General features: G+C 47.8%; 1 protein-coding gene across 1 annotated transcript in view; it reads left to right on the top strand.

Moving 5' to 3' along the window:
- Positions 1 to 7,205: 7,205 nt before the first annotated feature.
- Positions 7,206 to 19,126, top strand: part of LOC128937256 (VPS10 domain-containing receptor SorCS3-like) — a 264,166-nt gene continuing 252,245 nt past the window's right edge. Inside the window, exon 1 of the mRNA XM_054276750.1 lies at positions 7,206 to 8,171. Coding sequence (XP_054132725.1) covers positions 7,569 to 8,171 — 603 coding nt within the window. The 5' untranslated portion in view covers positions 7,206 to 7,568. The remainder of the gene's footprint in view (positions 8,172 to 19,126) is intronic.

Raw genomic sequence — 19,126 nt, 5'->3', positions numbered from 1 at the left:
TGGAACCTGGACATCTGCAACAAAGCTAAGGAATAGATTCAAACCATCAAGAAAATAAGGAAGCTGTTAAATCACTTGGTAGAACACAGAATAAATACACTCTGTGTTGGAGTAATAAATGTTGTGGTCAGGTGGTCGTTCAAGGGAAGAAGTTCCCTTGAGCCTTCCCAAACCTTTCAGGTTTTTGGCCTCTCCACCCCTTGCCTGTGACAGATTTTGCATTGCAATAAATCCCTGCGCAGGTTTTTCCTCCTCCTTTCCAAGACAAACTCCCTGATTTGCCCCAGTACATTTTTATTTTGTGAAGATCAATCTCCTTAATTGTTCTCATTTTCAGTCTGTCTTGAAAATAGTACACAAGTTTCCTGCTTTCAAGTCATAACCTAAACTTCAGAGAGGGGATTGTCTCCTTGCTGCATTTGCAGGCCATTTCCTGGAGCCTGACAGGAACTCTAGGCATTACTAAAGTTTAAGTTATTATTAATTTAGTAATTGGCATTTTTATCATGGAAATACATAGAGCTGTGATGCCTGGCCTTTGCCGGCCAGAATTCATTACACTGCATGCATTATTCTCTTTGTGAGGATAGTGTTATCTTTCCTAATTTCCTTTGGTGGTGTGAAACTTCACTTGGTCCCCTGTGAGTTGAAGCTATTGGCCAAGACAGTCTAGCAAAGGCTGTAAAAGCTGCCACTTAATTCTCTCCTACTTCATGTCTTAGAGGTGCTGGGAGCACACATTTGCCTGAGACTCCCCCCTTCAGAATATTTCAATCTCTGTTTACATGATATTTGATTTAACCTGATTCCTTTTAGGAGTTAGTTATTGCTGATTCAGTGCACAGGATATCTGGGGGCTGCCAGGACTGGCTTGGTAAGAAACACCTGCCTACAGCCAGCTACCTACTGCTGTAGTTTTGCATTATTTTTCTTTATTTCCTTCTTGATTTGTTTCTTCTGTGCTAAGTATACAAGCTTCCCTTCATGTTGACTAGTATAAAGTCTTTCCTCTGTGCTGTAGTTCAATTTCTCTCTTGTTTGGGGTTCTTCTTAAAAGAAGGGAAGGAAATAGCCATAGGTGAGAATCTTAAAAGATGGTGTTTGTTGTGGAAGAGAAAAGAGCACCAAGCTGTTGCAGGTTCAACATCCTCCTGTGAAGTCCCACCATCAAAGCTGGGGTTGCTGCCAGACTTGTTTCTCTCTAGCTTGCTAAGAAAATTCTGCCTTTGTGCACTCACACACAGAGAAATGACTTTTTAGCTTGAATAGAGGAGAAACAATACCAGCTCCTTCCCCTTCTAAGTCTATCACAAACTTAGGGGAAGGGAAGAGTAGAAAAAGGAAAGATTTGTCTGGAAGAAGATAAAAAATAGGAAAAAGGTAACTGGGGAGGGAACAGAGTCTTGGAGAGAGAGAACTATTGCTGTGTCACTGACCATGTCAGCCTCATTCTCCCCGTGTGTGCTCTGTGGGATGGAAAAGGCACTTTGTCATTTTTCTGTCTTGTTTCTTCAGGAATGGAACAAGCATAGGGGAGGCTCCATATTCACAAAGACTCTCTTTGCACAGCAAGGCAGCATTTGTGCTCTCCCTTTTGATGGCTGTAAAGCCAATCCTAAACCCTCTTAGGCATGAGGCTTCATTAACAACCAGAAATGAAAAGCTGATGACAGGTGCACAACATTTCTAACAGTAAGGAAGATTCCTTTTCTTCAGGGAACCTGCAATACTGAGACATACCTTGGGGCAGGAAGAAAGATGAGGGTCATTTAGTCTTCCTGAATCAATGATCTAATGAACAGTAGCCACATTTCTGGTTTTAATCAGCCTTTCTGCAAATGGGGTATCTCAGTACTCATAGAGTATTCTTAGATATTGTAACATCTTAAGCTATTATTCCTCCTCTCTTCATAATATGTGGCATAGCTGGACCCAGCTTTTAGATGAGCTCATTGAATTCAGAAGACAAAGAGGGGCTGAAGGTTTAAATGTCCTGATCCAGAGCGAAGTAATGCTAAGGAGCATATTTTCAAAAACTTGGCAAATGCTTCTGAAAGTCCAGTATCTCACTGTGGTCCTAAATGATTTGAAATCTGGGAGATGGGGGATCCTGTATTTCTGACTGGAATCTCTAAGATAAAAATATATGGAATCTTCAATATACAGTGAATTCAACACCATGAACTTGTGTGCTGCACAATTTATCTTTGTGTATGCTGCAAATCTGTGCACTCATTCCATTCTGATAAGCTCTTTGGCATTCCTGATGATGCTGATTATCAGCAGAAGGGGATTTTCTTATCTTGGCTTTAAGATGAACAATAAAGTCCAACATTAACTAGAAACATGATTTAGAACCTGCTGAATTTCCCCAGAAAATTGAAAACACCCCTGCCTGCTCTGTGTCTTGCTGAGTCTCTTACCTGCACTGTGCAGGTTGTGCACCTTTTGGGCAGCCTTATCAGTGGCTGAAGAGAGTGCAGCTGTCTGAGCATCCCTGAAGGAAAGGGGCTCTTCTGTCTCCCACAGATATGGTGTGCAGATAGATAAAATCAAAAGGAGGGATGCAGTGCAGTTGGTCAGCAAACCTGACATGACATCTGCTCATGCTGGGGAGCCTGAGGTGAGATTGTCAGCAGGTTCTTCACTCTGCTAAGCCCCAACCTGCTGCAGTCCCAGCATGGCCTGTGGCTCCCTCTCCTGCTCTGGGGCACTGTCAGTGGTGTGGATCAGAGACTGGCGCTGTGATGCAGTGAGGGGATCCACTTTGTGAGGACCCTGTTCCAAGATCAGCTGAGATCAAGTGTCCTGCCACCGTCCCTTGATCCAGGCTGTGTGAAACACCTCCGTTGGTGTGCTGCTATGTGGTACCTGTGTATTGGACTCTCACTTCATCACTCAGTGCAGAAACCAGACTCCCTCTTGCAGCATCTGTAGAGTTTTCTGCAGCCCCTGTTCCAGAGCTTTGCAGCAGGTCTGTCAGTGCCACGGGCCTGCTGTGCTTCAGTCAGACTGTCTGCTGCACACCCTGCCTGGCTGTGCTCAGAGAAAATCTGTCCCACAATGGGGTAGTACTGCACCAGCAAAAATGGTGGAGGACCTGCCTGCAGGTGACACTTTGTCTAAGGGTACAGGGATACTTCAGCTTTTAATGATTTTTGTTTAGGTAGATTCAGGCTTTTCCTTGGTAAACAAGACACCATTATCACAGAGCTGCTTTGTTTTCCAGCGACTGGTCTCACACATAATAAATAGGTTAAAGTTAACTGGAGCAAGCATTGATTTTTCTTTTAGTATGTGTGGGATTTACTCCCTTGGGAGGGCTTGAGGAGTGCAGGAGACCTTCAGGGGAGGGTGTGAGTATGTGAAAAGAGTGCAGTGTAGCTGGGACATTAATTTCTTTCCCCCCTCTCTAAATTTTCCTCTTACGATCTCTTACCTAACCCTTCCTCCTTTCTTTCATGATCCAGCTCCCACTCAGAAATTTTCTGGGGGGATAGTGACTGGGAGACATGCTCTGGGTGTGTGCAATCCTTCAGGAGGAGAGGGACATGGAGCAATGATAGGCAGAGCTGGGCAAAACAGAAGGGTTGGGGTACTGGGCAGCAGGTCAACAATCAACAGCAGAGGCAGGGATGATGAAGTTATTGATATGTGTGATAGAATTTAAAATTTCATAATTATTTTTTTCCCCACATGAAATTCATATAATAGGAAAGAGGGAAAAAAAAGTAAAACCCAAATAATCAATGCTGCTTTTGAAGGCTTTGGCAATTGCCAGGCTCTATTTGCTTCTTTCTTTAGATAGTGTCATTAGTCTTCTTCCATCCAAATCACCCCCTCCAAACAAACATAACTCCCCCAATTGCTTTTCTCTCCTTAACTGAACTCAGCTCCCCCTCGGTTATAGGAATGTTCTGCTACTTTGTATTTGTGTCACAATTTGCCTTCCGGAACATTTACTTACTTACTTAGAAATCCTCTGCATTGCCTGGTGTTAGGGCATATGGTTTTCTCTACATCAATTAAAACTCAACATGGTCCAACAGAATATAACACCAACCCCTGCTTCTTTGAATGGATGTTTGCAGCTGGGTGGGGATTAAAGCAGATCATAATGGATTAGATCAGGGATTAAAACAGCCTGTAATGGATACTGCGTTGAACTATTCCATTTCTATTCTTGGATATAGACTGTGCAAATCTGGGGTTGTCAGATGACATCCTCACTGTCACCCTGTCATGCAAGAGGCCAGGTTTTGAAGCAAGTCTGTTATTCCTGCAACAGAGATGGTACAAAGTGGAAAAGCCCCTTTTTCTGTGGGCTGGCCATGGGCACGCAGTTCGCGAATCGTGCAGGAGATGGGGGTGTTGCTCACATTACCTTTGTTTTCTAGAGAAGGAAAGACACTTGAGAGCACGGCTGCTGAGGCAGAGCGGGGAGATTCTAGTACGCAGTCCCACATTATCAGTGGGACTCCCCCAGCTGTGCATCCTGTTATCTAACAGCAATAAGCAGGCACTGATGAAGGCATTTTAGAATTTGCTTCAGAAAGACCAGAGCTTCCTGTGGGTGTTTGTCTGAGAAATTAGGGCTTGGGGTAATCTCACTGATACAATCACCACTGAATGTCTGGGACTATCCCCGAGTGTGGCAGGTGAGGATGACACTCGCAGAGGTGATTGCAAGGAATGGCTCTTCAGTCTGCAGGGTGGAAAACACCTGCTATTGGAATGGTGAAAGTACTGTCCCAAATAAAGTGTTAGGCTGCGTTCAAGTGTTCACCATCAGATTCTGTGCCATGTCCAGCACAGCTGGGCTCTTGTGGTGACAAAGAGTGATGTGGTGGACACAAAGAAATGCTTTGTGCTGGCAGGATTTGTGAAATGAGATGTGCCCACAAGTCCTGTCTTGGTCTGGGTGGGCTTTGGCCAAGGATGCTGCTGCACAAAGGAGTGACTGGTCAGGATCTGGACAAGAACTAGATAGCAAGGCTGAGAGATAAATGGGATTGGGTGGACTGCACTGCAGGGGACTGGCTAAGTAGTGGCAATTGCTAGCACCACAGTAGCTTTTACAATGTGGTGCCTGGGATTCTTGATGTGCAGAGACCTTTAGGAGCAGCAGTGAGCTGCTGCTGGGTCCAGAGGGACTGCAGAAACTTTGATTATAATTTAAGAACAAGTTCTTCCTGTCACAGCTGCAGCCTCACTGCTAGAGGATGGCATTAGGTGGGCAGTGCCTCTCCTCGCAGTGCACAGCAATGGCAAGACACTGGGGTGGCATGTGTGCTGCTAATGTCACACAGCTGGGAACTCTGTTCCTGCAGCTGTCGAGTTTGAGGGGCAGTGGGCTCCTTCCTGTTCCCCACGCCCTGCTGGTTGCCTACAAGCAGCAGTAGTGTGCGGCCTCAGGGCTGGTGTGTCCCTGTGCATGCAGGGTAGCCCCTGCCACAAGCGTGTGCAATTTGTGAAATCCCCTTGCCTGAGGTTCTGTGGAGCAGCTCTGGCTCAGGCCCACGTCACTGCTCCCACACAAATAAAATGTCATCTAAACATTTTGGCAGCACAGTACAAAAGGAGCCGATTCCAAGCCAGGAATACCATCCGTTGCGCTGGGAGTGGGTGATTCGCTTCCCCTACCCCCACCTCCCACTTTCCCTCTCTGCGTTGGGAATTGAGGCTAATAAGGGTCCGCGTTTGTGGGTACGGCCCCCGCCGCCTTCGCGAGGCTGTCAGCGCTGTTCTGTGTGCACCGGCTGCCACCGGGCCCCGCTTCCCACTCCTGCAGGACAGCCCTTTAGCGACCGCTGCCCCCGTTCGCAACAGGCAGCGCTGTGTGCAGCCCCTCTTCCCTCCTCCGGCTCTCCGCTCGCTCCCCTGCGGCAGCCGGGCTGCACGGACCCCCCAGCCCGGGCCGGGCGCTCTGCAGCAGGCGCTGACCAAGCCAGAAACCTCCCCGCTCCCCGGTGCGGGCAGTGTCAGCTCCGGTCCTGCCTCTGTCTCCCGCTCCCTGCCGGGCTGGGAGACCCGCGATAGGCGGGAGAAAGTGCTGAGCCGCCCCCGCACCCGGCCTGGCGATGGGGAGGGGGCAGACCGCGGGGAGAGCCGCGTAGTTGGTGGATCCGTCTTTGGACGGCAAAGAATGGCTGATGCGGGAAGTAGGAGGGTGGGACGATTAAAAAATCGCTAATTATCGACACTTTTCAAAGGGAGGAGGAGAACGGGAGAAGGTCGACCGTGGGTTTGATCCGAAGAGAAAGTGCCGACGTGTTGCTGCAATGAATCGGTCCGGAGGGACGTGGCACTGGCACAGATGGCGATGCCAAGGGTGACCCACAGGGACGCCCCGCAGCCGCGGGAGGCGGCAGCAGCCTCCCTCTCCCATTCACAGCCTGCCATTACTCACACCTTGTCCGGGGGCTGAAGCTGCAAAGGCTTCTTGAGCTTTGCCAGCAGAAAACAGGTGTCCTGGCCAGGGGGACTGCATCCGTGCGACGGGAGCGGGAGCGCTGCGCTGCCGTGACCTAAAGAAAGACATCCCCCTGGCTCCTTCTCCCGACACAGTCCCGAGATGCTGCTGCAGGGAGCTGCCTGCAGACACTGCCCTTTCTTCGTTATTGGCCCCACACAAATCCTGCTAGTCTCCCTTGCTGGACGGTGGCAAGGCTGCTGGGATTCCCACGCACACGCGCGAGGTCCCGCGGCCGGGAGGCTGCGCTTGGGACGGGCACATCCACACGCACGGAGCCGGCTCTGGAGGGATGCTGCTGGATGGCCGGGTCCGTGGGTGCGCTCTCACACACGGGAGGCACCCAAGAGCCGCTCATCCCAGCTGCGTTCCCTCGTGCCCCCGTGCCCGTGGCTGGCATCCAGCCTTTGTGCGTACATGTACGCGCACACACACAGGGCGAGGAGCACCCACAGCGCTGTAAACACGAGTCTATGTACATATACATCAGGAGAAGCGGGGGAATGACGGCTGCTTTCTCTCGGCCAGGAGCACACATACCAAATCAGGAGAGAAGGCTGGGTGATGCTCCAGCTGATTCGGTGCAGCGCGGTGTCCCGCTCCCGCCCCCGGCCCCGCTCCCGGCCCCCGGCGGCGCGGCGCGGCGCGGCGGGTGACTCGGCGGTGTATTTCAGCGGCGGCGGCGGCTTGGCAAGGCTCGGGGCTCCTCCCCCCGTGTGGTGGTACCCTCTCACTTGATCAAATCCTTGAACGTGAACAGTTTCACTGAAAAGCACTTTTGAAAAAAAAATTATCCAGCAACAGTAAGGAACAGAATCCAACTACCGGGGAGAGTTTTTTTTCCTTTTCCCCCCCTTCTTTCCTTTTTTTTTTTTTTTTTTTTTTTTCCTGGTCATCGTCTCAGAGGCTGAGAAAGAGTCAAGAGAAAAGCGAAGAAGAGAAAGAAGAAGAGCCAGAGAAAGAGGCGCCTTTTGCAAATAATAAATATTATAATTAGAATCCGGCCCCTTTCTTCCTAAAAAAAAAAAAAAAAGCCCTAAACGCAGCGCCTCATCCCCCCTCCCTCTGCAAGCCCCCCGACTCGCTCCGCAAAGGCATGGAGAAGGGGACCAACTGCTTTCCGACCTGCCACACCATTTTTCTCGCCTGGACATGGTTCTTACTTCTCTCTTGGTGTTGCACCGGCGCCGAAATAACTTGCAGATCCTGCTCATCTCCATCGCCCTCCTGGCCGTCCTCCTCGTCTCGCCTTAGGCAGGAGCAGCGACCGCCGCCGCCGCCGCGAGGATTACGGAGCTGGCCGAGCGGCCGGGCGCGGGGCTCACTCGGGGCGGCGGCCGCCGCGGAGCCGGTGCCGGTGCCGGGCGCGGAGCCGGGGGGCCAAGCGGGGCCGCGGGGAGCGGCGCTCGGCGCGGCGGGGGCGGGAGGCGGCGCGCCCGGGAGCCGGGGCCCGGCGGCGCCGCGGACCCGCCGGAGCACCGAGGGGCGCCGGGCGCTGCCGGCCGGCGGCGTCCGGGGAGTGCCCGCGGCCGAGGGGCAGCGCGGCGGTCGCGCTCAGCCCCGCGGGCCCCCGGAGGATGGGAGAGCGGCGCGGCCGCGAGGGGCCGAGGAGCCGAGGCTGAGCAGCACCACCTTCGCGCTCACCGGGGATGCGGCGCACAACCAAGCCATGGTGCACTGGTCCGGACACAACAGCAGCGTGAGTACCGCCCCGCACACCCGAGCCGACCCCACCCGACCCGGTCCGGTCCGGCGGCGCTTGGCGGGGAGGGAGCCGGGACAGCAGCCGGGACAGCAGCTGCGAGAAGGAGAGGGGCGCTGGGCGGGCACCGTGCCCTTATGGCCAGCGGGAGCGGGGCACGGAGCGATGTCCGCAGGAGAAAAGTTTTCCTGGGGAAAGGTGAAGGCGAGTGGGAGCACGGTTGTGCCCCCGCCCCCGGAGGCAGAGCCCCGATCCCGGGCAGCGCCCCGGAGGGCCGGGCTGGCCCCAGCGCTCTGCGCTGCGCTCCCGCGTGTCCCGTGTGCCGCTGCCCTGGGGACCCCCACTCCCAGTCTCCCCGTATGTAATAAACACCGTGGCACGCTTCGCTGCCTCCCTGCCTGGCATGTGTGATGCACAGGGCTGGTGGAAAAGCCCTCCAGTGCCCCGCTGTGAGTGCTGTAGGCAAGAGAGATCCCATTAATTCATTAAGGAGCGGAAAGCCCCGCAGCACGTCAAGGAGCTTTGAGGGGAGGCACGTAGTGTGAGCAGAGTGGAAAGTTTGTAAAAAAATCCGTGTCATCTCAGGCCTTTTCCCCGAAGTCAATAATAACGCGTCTCGGAGGTGTCCCTGGAAGCCTGTGGGACTGTGTGTGTGTGCGTGTGTAGAGGGCACGTCCCAAAAGCCCACACGTTGTGCCATGATAGTGCAGGACCCTCCCTCACGCCCGCTCTGCAACGCCCGGCAGGTGGCTGTGGACAAAACTTGAAGTTTCTTTTGACTTGGTATCGGAAATACCATTCCTATTCTCATGTAGTCTGGGAACAGATGTAATTTAAAGGACTCTGGGAAACCTTTATGTCTGATGACAATATTCCCATTATTCTGATTATTATAGCTTGTCACTGCCTTGAAAATGCCTCTTTTATTGTTTTGCCACTATTGGAAATGAATATAAAGCAATTAACAGCATAAAGCAGATTGGTTGCATTTTCAGATACATTCTTCATGGAACTTACTAGCCATGAAAAAGCAAATTGTCTACCTACTTATCTATCTGTGTCTCTATCTGTGCATCAGCTATAGGTTCTACTGTGCAATTCAACTATTTTTTTTTACTTGATTTTTTTTTGTCTATTTATTGCTACTTAGGCAATAATTCTGACAGCAATGTAGATGTTACTTTGATTTAACCAATTTTTAAAGGCAGTTGTGTTTGCCAGACATGAATTTCACTCTCATTAAAGATGAAAGCAAACACTGAAGAGAAAACAGCTGTATGGTATATTTCAACGCTACACTTGTCTCTAGGATTATTTATTTTTAACATAAAATGCAATGTACTGAAAAAAACAACCTATATGCCCTCTCTTTTGTTTCATTTTGATGCTGAATCAAGGGGTGTTGAGTAAAAGAAGCTTAAATGCCTCCCCCATGCCTTCCCAGCATGGATTTCCAGTAATTTTGAGTATTTCTGCTTAAAGTAGCAATGAAAACTCATTCTATAGGCATTTGCAGGGGAAAGAAAGGTTATTTTTTTTCTAAAGCACAGCTCAGAAAGTGATTTTCACAAAATTCACTCTCCTCAGTTTCTTTCACAGAAACATGCTATTTAAATAACTAGATTCCTTCTTTAAGTGACTGAGAAGGGTAATGAAATAAAATATCTTGATTGTTCATGGCATGCCATTAGGATTTTGCACCTCAGGATACCATGCATTGAAAGCTTCCAACTCAAAAGCACAAGCTAAAGCAAAAGACTGGTGTTTATTGCCAGGGTGGTGTTTGTAGGAAGGGGAAGCAAGAGTGAAAATAAATTCTAATGTTATCTTTTTGTGATTTTCCTAATATGAGGTCTAGCATTCTGAGTCTTTTTCTCTCCTGTCTTTTGCAGAAAGCATACTGCATTTAGTAATTAATTGGATTTTTTTTAACTGTGTAGAGGGAAAGTTATATGCTTGAACCTGGGTTCTTTCATTAATCAACAGATAAGGCTGAATCCAATACCTGTTTTTCTGCCGCAGCTCAGTTTTAACCTAATTGTACTGTTGGTGTGTCCATGGCACAAGAACATGAAGCAATTTGCCCAAGGTCACTCAGGCAAAGAGTGTGGCTTCTTTTGCCAGCCACATTGGTCCCCAGCCCCACATCACAAAGCATAAATTTTCTTAGGTCACAGGAGATGTAAAGCAGCAGGAAAGTGCGTTGGAAATGGACAATAGATATTAACTCATGTCATGATTATGCCAGTTGACCTAGTAGAGTAGGTAGGATGTGTCTGTGTGTTATTGTATTCAGGCTCCCAAAGCAGTAAAGAGGCAAACAGCTCGCTTTTACCAATTCTGTTACTTGAACAGACTTCAAAAGCTCAGTTTTTGTCACTTATGTGTTATTAAAAACACGATCAATCAAGTTTTGTGCATTAGTGGTGGGGTATTCCTGAAAACTGCATGGATTTGCAAAGAAGATCTGCAGACACTCCACAAAAGGGACGTCTTTGCAGCTGCTGGACATCTTGTTACCTATAATGTTAAACCCCTCTGCTTCTTAATTATTTTTATTTTAAAAGCAAGTGTCTGTGAATCTCCTATCCCCCTTTTCTCACACATCCCTGAAATCACAATTTAACTTACTAAAACGTAATCTCTTCCAGGCAACAAACTTTTGTTTTCTGTATTTGCAGCTAGTGAGGTCAGGATTATGATAGAGGCAAAAAGCTGGTGAGATCAGGGAATTTGGGTTCTCTGCTTTGTCCTGCCCACAGGCTTTTTCTGTGACCTTAGGAAAGACAATTAACCTCTCAGGATCTCCTCTTCCATGTTAAACGAGGATAGTACTACTTAGCTACCACAAAGTGGTGATGTGGAGCAGAATTCATTTCTGCTTTGTACAATACCTGAGGATCTTGAAGTGAAAATCGTTAAGAAAATACAAAAATGCTAGTCTGTGTAGAAGTGAGGTTTGTGTTCTCTATGTTCTCATGGAGGGCACTTGGTTTAATTCAGTGGGTCTGATATTGGAAAAAGCAGACTTCTATTTGGGCTTCAAGTATCAATCTGCCCTAATAGAAGCATTTATTGAGCAAGGTCATGAAGCTCTTGAGGGACCTTGGAGAGATCAGATAAAATGTTTTCTTGCCAAGGCTTTTCTAAAGAAAGGAGAATTTTTAGTGAAAAATTCTGTTATTCCCAAAAGATCTGCAAACCATTCTTTTTCCAAAAGCATTCCTCTCTGAACACATATGTGTACAAATTCAGTGAGCAGTTTTGAGTCTAGGCTTGTTTTCCCTCTCTAGATGTTTATGTTAGTGCATGAAATTTTTCCTTGTTCTGCTCATCAGATGCTCTCTCCAACCTTCTTGTGAAGATGATCTGATTCCTCATATGATCTTTTCCTCCTTCCTCTCTCCCTGATTTCTAGGGTAAGGATGTGCAAAAAAAGGTAGCAGCACCTTTAATGCTCTTACAGTTTTAAATCTCACTATCTCATTTCTTGATAGTAGGTTTTCCAAGAGATTCCAAGAAGCTACAGTGAATAAAACACAGTTACTAGGATTGCTCTCCTGGTGTGATCACTGGTGGAATGGGAAATGGGAACTGTTTTTGTTGCGTTTCAGAGCTGTCCCTCTGATGAAAGCAGCTGTTTATAGAAAGTACTTAATTTTGTCCATGCTTTTTCCATGATGGAATTACCACAAATTCTGTGGCATTGTGGTTGGCATTGTTTTTTTCCATATGAGAAGAAAAGATGCACATTTCTAGCTTTCTCTGGAAGGCATTTTCAATCCACTATCTGTGGAGATGCTGCAGCTATGATCACTGCATGCTTTAGCTATCCCATGTATATATGCCTTTTTTAGTAACCAGAGGGCAAACTCCACAAAATCATTGAATATTAAGGGTTGGAAGGAATCTTAAAGATGATCTAGTCCCAATCCCCATTGTCATGGACAGAGACATCTCCCAAATTCTGGCATAAATTCTCCCAAACTTCTGGAATAAGGATGAGAAATGCACTATAATGCCCCAGTAAGAGCAGGAGAGGGCATTTGTCTCAGGCATGTGTATATTGCAGGTTGCTGCAGCCAGACCAAGTTCCTCTATATCCTAGGGCTGGATTTATCATACTGCATGAAAAATGTCAACAATGCAATTTTTTTATCTCATTGTACTACAACAGTGCAGAAGATAAACCAATGGAAGTCTGGTGTGCTTCAATGATGCAGCTGCTGCTTGTGCAAACCATGCAATTGCATGGATGCTTACAGCATGATCCAGGCCCTGAAAACTGGGGAGGGCAGGATGAGAGCTGGTCAGACACTGGATTGGGGTCTGGTTTTGTCTTGGCAGCCATGCTGCACTGTTTTGTCCAGTTGGCCTGTGACTGTCATTTCTAGAGTTAATGTGGCTTCAAGATTCACTCCAATATGAGATGTCTTTGGGACAAGATAATAAAGAGGAGGCTAATAATGCTGCAGTAACTTACAGACATTGGAAGTAGAGTTAGAAGATGCAGCTTATCCTTTTGGTTGAAGAGGGATTAATATGTGTTAACAGCCTCAACATATGTCATACTGGACATTAGGAAAAGTTTATTTTCAAAGGAAGTGCTGCAGCAAGGTACCAGAAGGTTTTTGGGGATTTTCAAGAATCATGTAAAGATGATGATCTGATGGGAACCACTCTGCTCTGGATGGGTTTTCTTTACCTCCTACTACCACTGATCCTTTTTCTTTGCCCTGTCAAGCTCTGGGGGCTGGCAGTGACAAGCAGGTTGTGCAAGTTCTCCCAGTGAAGCTTGTCTCTTCCGGGAATGATTCCTCTGAATGCTTTTGGCAGGGTTCTGGTGTGATCTGCTAATGTACTGGTGGTTGGATGCTGAGACATTACTCACTCCCATGGAGCATTACAAGCTGGGCAGGCCAATGGGATCACTCTGTGCCAGGTAGTTTTTCATTAAGATGCCTTGAAATGCGGTGTGTGATGGGCACTATTTGCAATTCCAAATAAACTGCTATGCTTGGAAGGGAGGAAGGGAAATCTTTAGGCAGGCAAAGCTGTATTTAGTTGTCAGCCACGGGCAACTGCTCCAAAAGTCCAGCTGGATTTCAGTCTAAAATGTTTACTCCTAGAATGCAAAAATGGTGAGAGAGCAACCACATTAATTGCGCTGCCTTTGGCAGATATTTTAATTTCTATTCTAGACTGTTTTGTTCTCAAATAGCTTTTGAGTATGCTATGGTCTTGTTGCCATTGAAGGTAGGCCAACTCTGGCAAAATGTCTTTATGCATTTCTATTTTTCCTCTACCTTTATTAATGTAGCTTGCTACTAAAGTCCTTCTCCAGTACTTTGCCAATCCATTTTTAATTAATGTTTAAATAGAAGATTGGAAGTAAACATGAAATCAGCGTGGCAACTACTTCTGTGGTTGTGTTGAGTTAGTAGACCAGGGAGAAGGCATCTGGAAAACATTTTTTGTGTTGTTTCTCTCCAGACTGGTTTCATTGCAAAGTCAATTTGATGTTTGGACCTGGGTACTGTTTGTGGATCTCAGGAAACTGGCAGGTTCCCTGGGCCGTTTCCCTGTCTGGCACAGCAAACTATTGATGTTCTTGTAGTTCCAAGCTCAGCAACAGAACTGCTCCTGTCTCAGCTGCCTATCAGCAGCTTCTCTTCAGACCTCAGTACTCAGACTTTGCCATGATGCCCTAGGACTTGTGGCTAAGCTTTCAAAGTGGATTAAATGCAAATAGAAACAGCTATGTGATTCTTGAATTATTTTTTCATAATGGAAAACATTCATCCAATTAGATGATGAAGTCTTTTGAAAAGAGGTTTAAGCAGATAATTTATGTTAGGCAGAAGAGATTTTTCTCAAAAGGGAGGTGAGATGAAACAAATATTTTCTTGAAGGCAAGGCTGTAGGGAGATGAAACTTTCTGAGAGTTTCCAAATTTACAGCTGTGTTTGTAGTAGGGATTCTAGAAGACTTAGGAGACCAGTGTTGTCTAATGGGAAAAGCACAGGTTAAGGGCAAAGATCTTTGGTGTTACTTGCACTGAAGAATACTGGAAACCGGTCTTGCAAACAGTCAAGAATTGACTCAAGTCATACTGTGGTATCATGCTTCTTGAGCTCCCTGGATGTCTGTGGGTAGAACAGAGAGCAGTACATGCTTACATCAGTCAGCACTCGCACACAATTCCAGATTCATTCCAGAACTGAGGGCCAGGCCTCATGGTTGGGGCTGCTTTGAGGACATTGCAGGGGACCTGTCAGTTGTGGAGTTAATGCTTGGGTTTGGTTGGGCTCTGGCCAAGGTTATCTTCCATTGAGAATCTGTGTTTGAAGGTGTCGAATCCAACCCGCCTCAGTTGAGACAGTAAATTAAATGACATGTTCCTTGTGAAGCATTGAATTCTAAAATTGCAGAAATTCCCCAAAGCAGGAAAGTATTTGTTTGGATCCCCAGTTTAAATTGATACAAGATTGATCTAGGCTATTTTACTCTATTGGAGAATTCAACCTGAAGGATCCTAAAGCAGTGGAAAGTAAGATTGAGAAATGAATACAGAGGTGAGGAAACATGGAACAGTACAACAAGGAGACCTGTGGGCCCTTCACGTTTTCTGAATTAAAACCACAGGACTGTGGGCAGATGAGTTTTTTTCCTCTCTTGTGCACAGCCTTTCACTGTCTCTTGTTTGGCTGGAAGAGTTTGTTACTCTGTGGGAGTTTGACCCACACTGTAAGCCATGTTGGACACTGCTCTGGTGACATAGTTGGTGGAGCCCAGCAGGAATTTAAAGCTGGAATATCCCTTAGCTGAAATATACTTTGCTGCAGTTATGCCTTTGCATACAAGCTTCCTGGTTTGCTTAAACTCTGTGTAGGAATCCAAAGTAAACAATTTCCAAAATCCTAACTTCATGTTCAGGGAGAGCTGCACCATTGTTGTTAATATTTCCTCCATGCAAAAAGGAAAGAATAGAAGTGTTTCCTTTCCTGCCTTTATGGGGTATTATGAGACTGAGGCAACTGAAGAAAATTTGCTGCATGTTTGTAGAATGTGTCTGTGTGGGTGTAAACATATTTGATAAATAATCTGCCATGGAAACTTTAGGGTCAATTTCCAGCCTTCATAACCAGTGGAGTCGCAGCATGCAATAAAAGTAAGAAAAGATGGATGCTGAGTGATCAAATCTCACTTTTGTTCCTCCCTGTCAGTGCTGAAGGAGACCTGATTGCTCTCCCACTGAAACGAGTGGCACAGTCCTGACACTGAGGCTGTCACGGTGTTTTTTCCCCTTTTTATTCCAACATGCCACACAATCGCCAGGCATGCAGCTCTGCAGAGCACCACAGGGCCTGCGTGCCCCACAAAGCATCGGTTTTAATTAGCCCGGCGTGCTGCGGATGGGCCCCCGGGCGCAGGCCGCGGGAAGGGCGCGGGCTGCCCGCCTGAGGGAAGCGGAGCCGGGCGCTAGAGGGAGCGTGGGCCTCTGAGAAAGGGAGCGAGTGCTGCCCGAGCCCGGACTGCGTGCTGGGAGGGCAGAGGCTGCTGAAGTGTGGATATGGACACCCGCTCGGAGTCACAGACTCTGGGAAACTCCCGCTGCCTGGGATTCCCTCTGCCAGAGACGAGAAGAGTCCTGCCAGGCACTCGGCCGTGCTGCAGCGTTCCGCCATCCCGTGCAGTAATGCTGGCTCCCTCTGCGCTGCCAGGCTTTTCCCTGAAGGAGGTTTTCCCTGTGCCAGGGTCTCTCATCTGCTCCGTCCCCTCCAGCCTGAATCGTGCCTGTACAACCTCCGGCAAGGCCCTGCAGCTGCCGGCGGCGCTGCTGCTGTGGGCGAGGCTGTGTTCGAACCGTGCAGCAGCGCGGCCGCTCCTGGCTGCACCCTCCACCTCCTCCGCTCCCCTGCCCCGCTGTTGTCCCCCCGCTCGGGGCGCTGCTGACAGAGCCACCTCCCCGCCCATCTGCTCCCTCTCCGCTGGGGAGGGCAGGAGAGCTGGGCTCCTTCACTTTGCTCCCTGTGCCTGATCCACAGAGGACGCGCTTGCCCTTGCAGGTTCCTGGCACTTGGCACTCTAACTTTGTGACCAAGCTGAAGGGTGTTGCACAAATCTTAAGGGTTTGTGTTCATCCTTTCTTTTCTTGTGGATGTGGAGGGATAGAAAGAATTGGAATTCTTATCAGCCAGTGCACTGTGGGACAAAGAAACTATTCCTGGGAAACATGGTTGCGCATGGTTGCACTAGCTGATCTCTTTAAGACTAAAATGTATGTTTGGGATTTAATAAAAGCTAGGACTGAGCAGCTGCAAAAAAAAAAAAAAAAAAAAAAAAGAAAAGGTCAGTGATGGGCTGAAGAACTGGGATGCTGGAAGCAACTGCTTTGACACTGCATCAGTCTGTAACATGGATACTGCTGGTACGTCTTCAGTGGTGCTGGTGGTTGGCTCCTGAAATGGGTTGAGCCTCTCCTGGGGATTTGGTAGAGGACCCCAGTGAGGGGTTAATGGAGCAGAAGTCTTGGTAGAGAGCTCCTGCTGACTTTCAGGGCAGAGAGAAACGTATGGGTTGAGTTCAGATGTGCATCTTTGGGCACTGGAGGAGAGCAGGCTGTGCACGCAGGTTGTGTTTGTGATTCGTGGTCTTGCCACTGTGCTTTAAATGTCTTGGATTCTCTGTCCACAAGCAGGAGTTAACTCATATGAAGGGCTCTCACTGAGGCTTGAAATGGGTGGACATTTGCAAAAGCTGTTGTGTGGAAGAGAATGCGTAAAACATAATTATCTCACTCTTGCTAAAATGCTTTAGGACCTCATGGGTGCAGGGGGGATGGAGTGGGAGCTTTAATTGGTTGTTAGCCTTTCCCTGCAGTTGGTGGCTGTTTGAAAAATCCCTCTCAGCTGTGATCAATATCATGAGGTGCAGGCAGATTTGGCTGGTCTGTGGCCTTATTTGTCTCCATTAAAGAGCTGGGAGGTGAGATGGCTGTGTATATGGAGGCATTTCTCTGTTCCAGTCTTCCTGTCCTTTACTACCAAATCCCACCATTTTTGTGCTTGCACAATGGCAGACATGACTGTACATAAAAATGTCTTTTGCTGCCTCCTTCACCTGTGTACTCCAAAGGACATTGAAAGGAAGGTCAGTAGCATAACTTTTTTCCTTTGTTTTTCTTTTTTTGAGGAAACTGAGGCATGCAAGAGAGGAGGGATATACTCTGGGCTATGATCAGTATTGATGGGCTTAATAATAAAGGACTTCTCTTACTTCATTGCTACAGCTTAGATGCTGTGGATATATATTTTTATAAGATTGCATGGAAGGAAAATAGGTGAGGAGTTAAGAGGGGAAAGAACAGGGCTCTCAGGGCTCTCAACAATAGAAAAGTAGAACATGGTCAGCTAAAATCATTAACAGATATTAATGTTAAAGCATTGCAAAGTTCTGTCTCAAAGGGTTTTAAGATCAGCATTGTATGCTGTTCCAATCCCTTTACCTGCTTGGCTTGACAGATCAAGCCATTTCAAATTGCAGCTCCTTTTGAGCTGGATGAGAATCAGCATGATGAGGCCGTGGGAGCCATGAATTTGGGCTTTCATTGGAAATGCAGACAGGAGAGGCATCACATCTGTCTGATCAGGGGAGTGGGAGCTGACTCTGAGGTATGTGGATTGTTTGGAATACTCTAGGATGATAGCACATGTAGGTTTGCTTTCCTGTTTGTGCAATCTTACATGGCATAATTTAGAAGCATGTAAAGTTCAAGGGTGTTGTAAGCTTCTGTGGTCATTAAGGTGGCCTTCCCCTCCATGTTCCACTTCATAGCCAAAGGGGAAAGTCTTTGCCCAACACCAGGTGCAGGTGAAGTACTCCTGAATGAGACAGGGCAAATTAATTTTCCTTCTGCCCCCTTGGTGGACCTGGTTGGGTTTCCTCATGGCAGTCTTCTGGCAGGTGAAGGGCTAGACCAGTATGTGATGGATAATGTCCTTGTTCTGTCACCCACAGTGTCTTTCTAGTTTTATTCCCTAGCAGCAAAATGTCATTAGTTCTTGACTCTACAGTGGGAGTGTGGATGGGAGTGCAGATGGGTGTCTGGGGCTGGGGCCTGGCGCTTGTGGACAGATACACCAGCTCTCTGAGCTTGCACAAACCCTGTGTTTGCAGTGGGACAGGGGTTTGCTTCTGTCTGGCCAAAAGCCCCAGTGCAAGACACAGGACTGGTGAGCCTGCATGTGAAGAAGCACTGTCAGCTCCTGCTCACAGTGTGTGGTGGGAGAGGCAGATATGCACACCTGCCTACTGGGCTCTGAAAAACACATTTCTACCAGGCCTGAAATGAGGTTTGCCTGTGAGACAGTGATATTGCAAACCCATGGGATAGCCATGCAACTTGAGACAGCTGGTATTTCAGAAGAGAGAATCTTTGTTCAGGTGTACTTTGGCAACTATTGGAGCAACACCAGGATAAAGCCCCATCCAGTGTCCATATCAGGTGTCACAGAGGTATAATAGAGATTTTTCAGCTGTCTGTGGTCCGACTTTAGGGGCAGCTGAGCCTTTACCTGAAGGGCTTTCAGAAAAGTGTGGATATGGAATAGAGCAGAACAAGATCTGGCCAGGACAGCCCACCAGCTTATGATTTCTGCTGAGTGATTTTGAGGCCCTACCAAGTAGCCATGCTGAACACTTTATCTGGTCTGTAAGAGCTGTCTGCTCTCTGAAGGACCAGGAAATGAGCAAAATGCCTGGTCATTTTTGTTAAGCAAGAGAAGTTTGCAATCACTTAACTGTGTGCCCTCCCAGGACTCTTCTCTCTCTGTGTTTGTCATCATCTCTGTCACCATCTCTCCTTCTGCTGCCTGTTTGGAAGAGAGAAGAGTGGCACAAGGTGTACTTGGCTGAGCATTACAGATGTGCTGGAGAGCTCTCTGTGATTG

The sequence above is a fragment of the Melozone crissalis genome, unplaced genomic scaffold, assembly GCF_028551555.1.
Source record: "Melozone crissalis strain CALT ecotype California unplaced genomic scaffold, PUWL_Pcris_2 ptg000019l_1, whole genome shotgun sequence".
Taxonomy (NCBI): Eukaryota; Metazoa; Chordata; class Aves; order Passeriformes; family Passerellidae; genus Melozone; species Melozone crissalis.
Note: the sequence above shows the minus strand (reverse complement) of the source record. Positions and strands in the feature narration are given on the sequence as shown.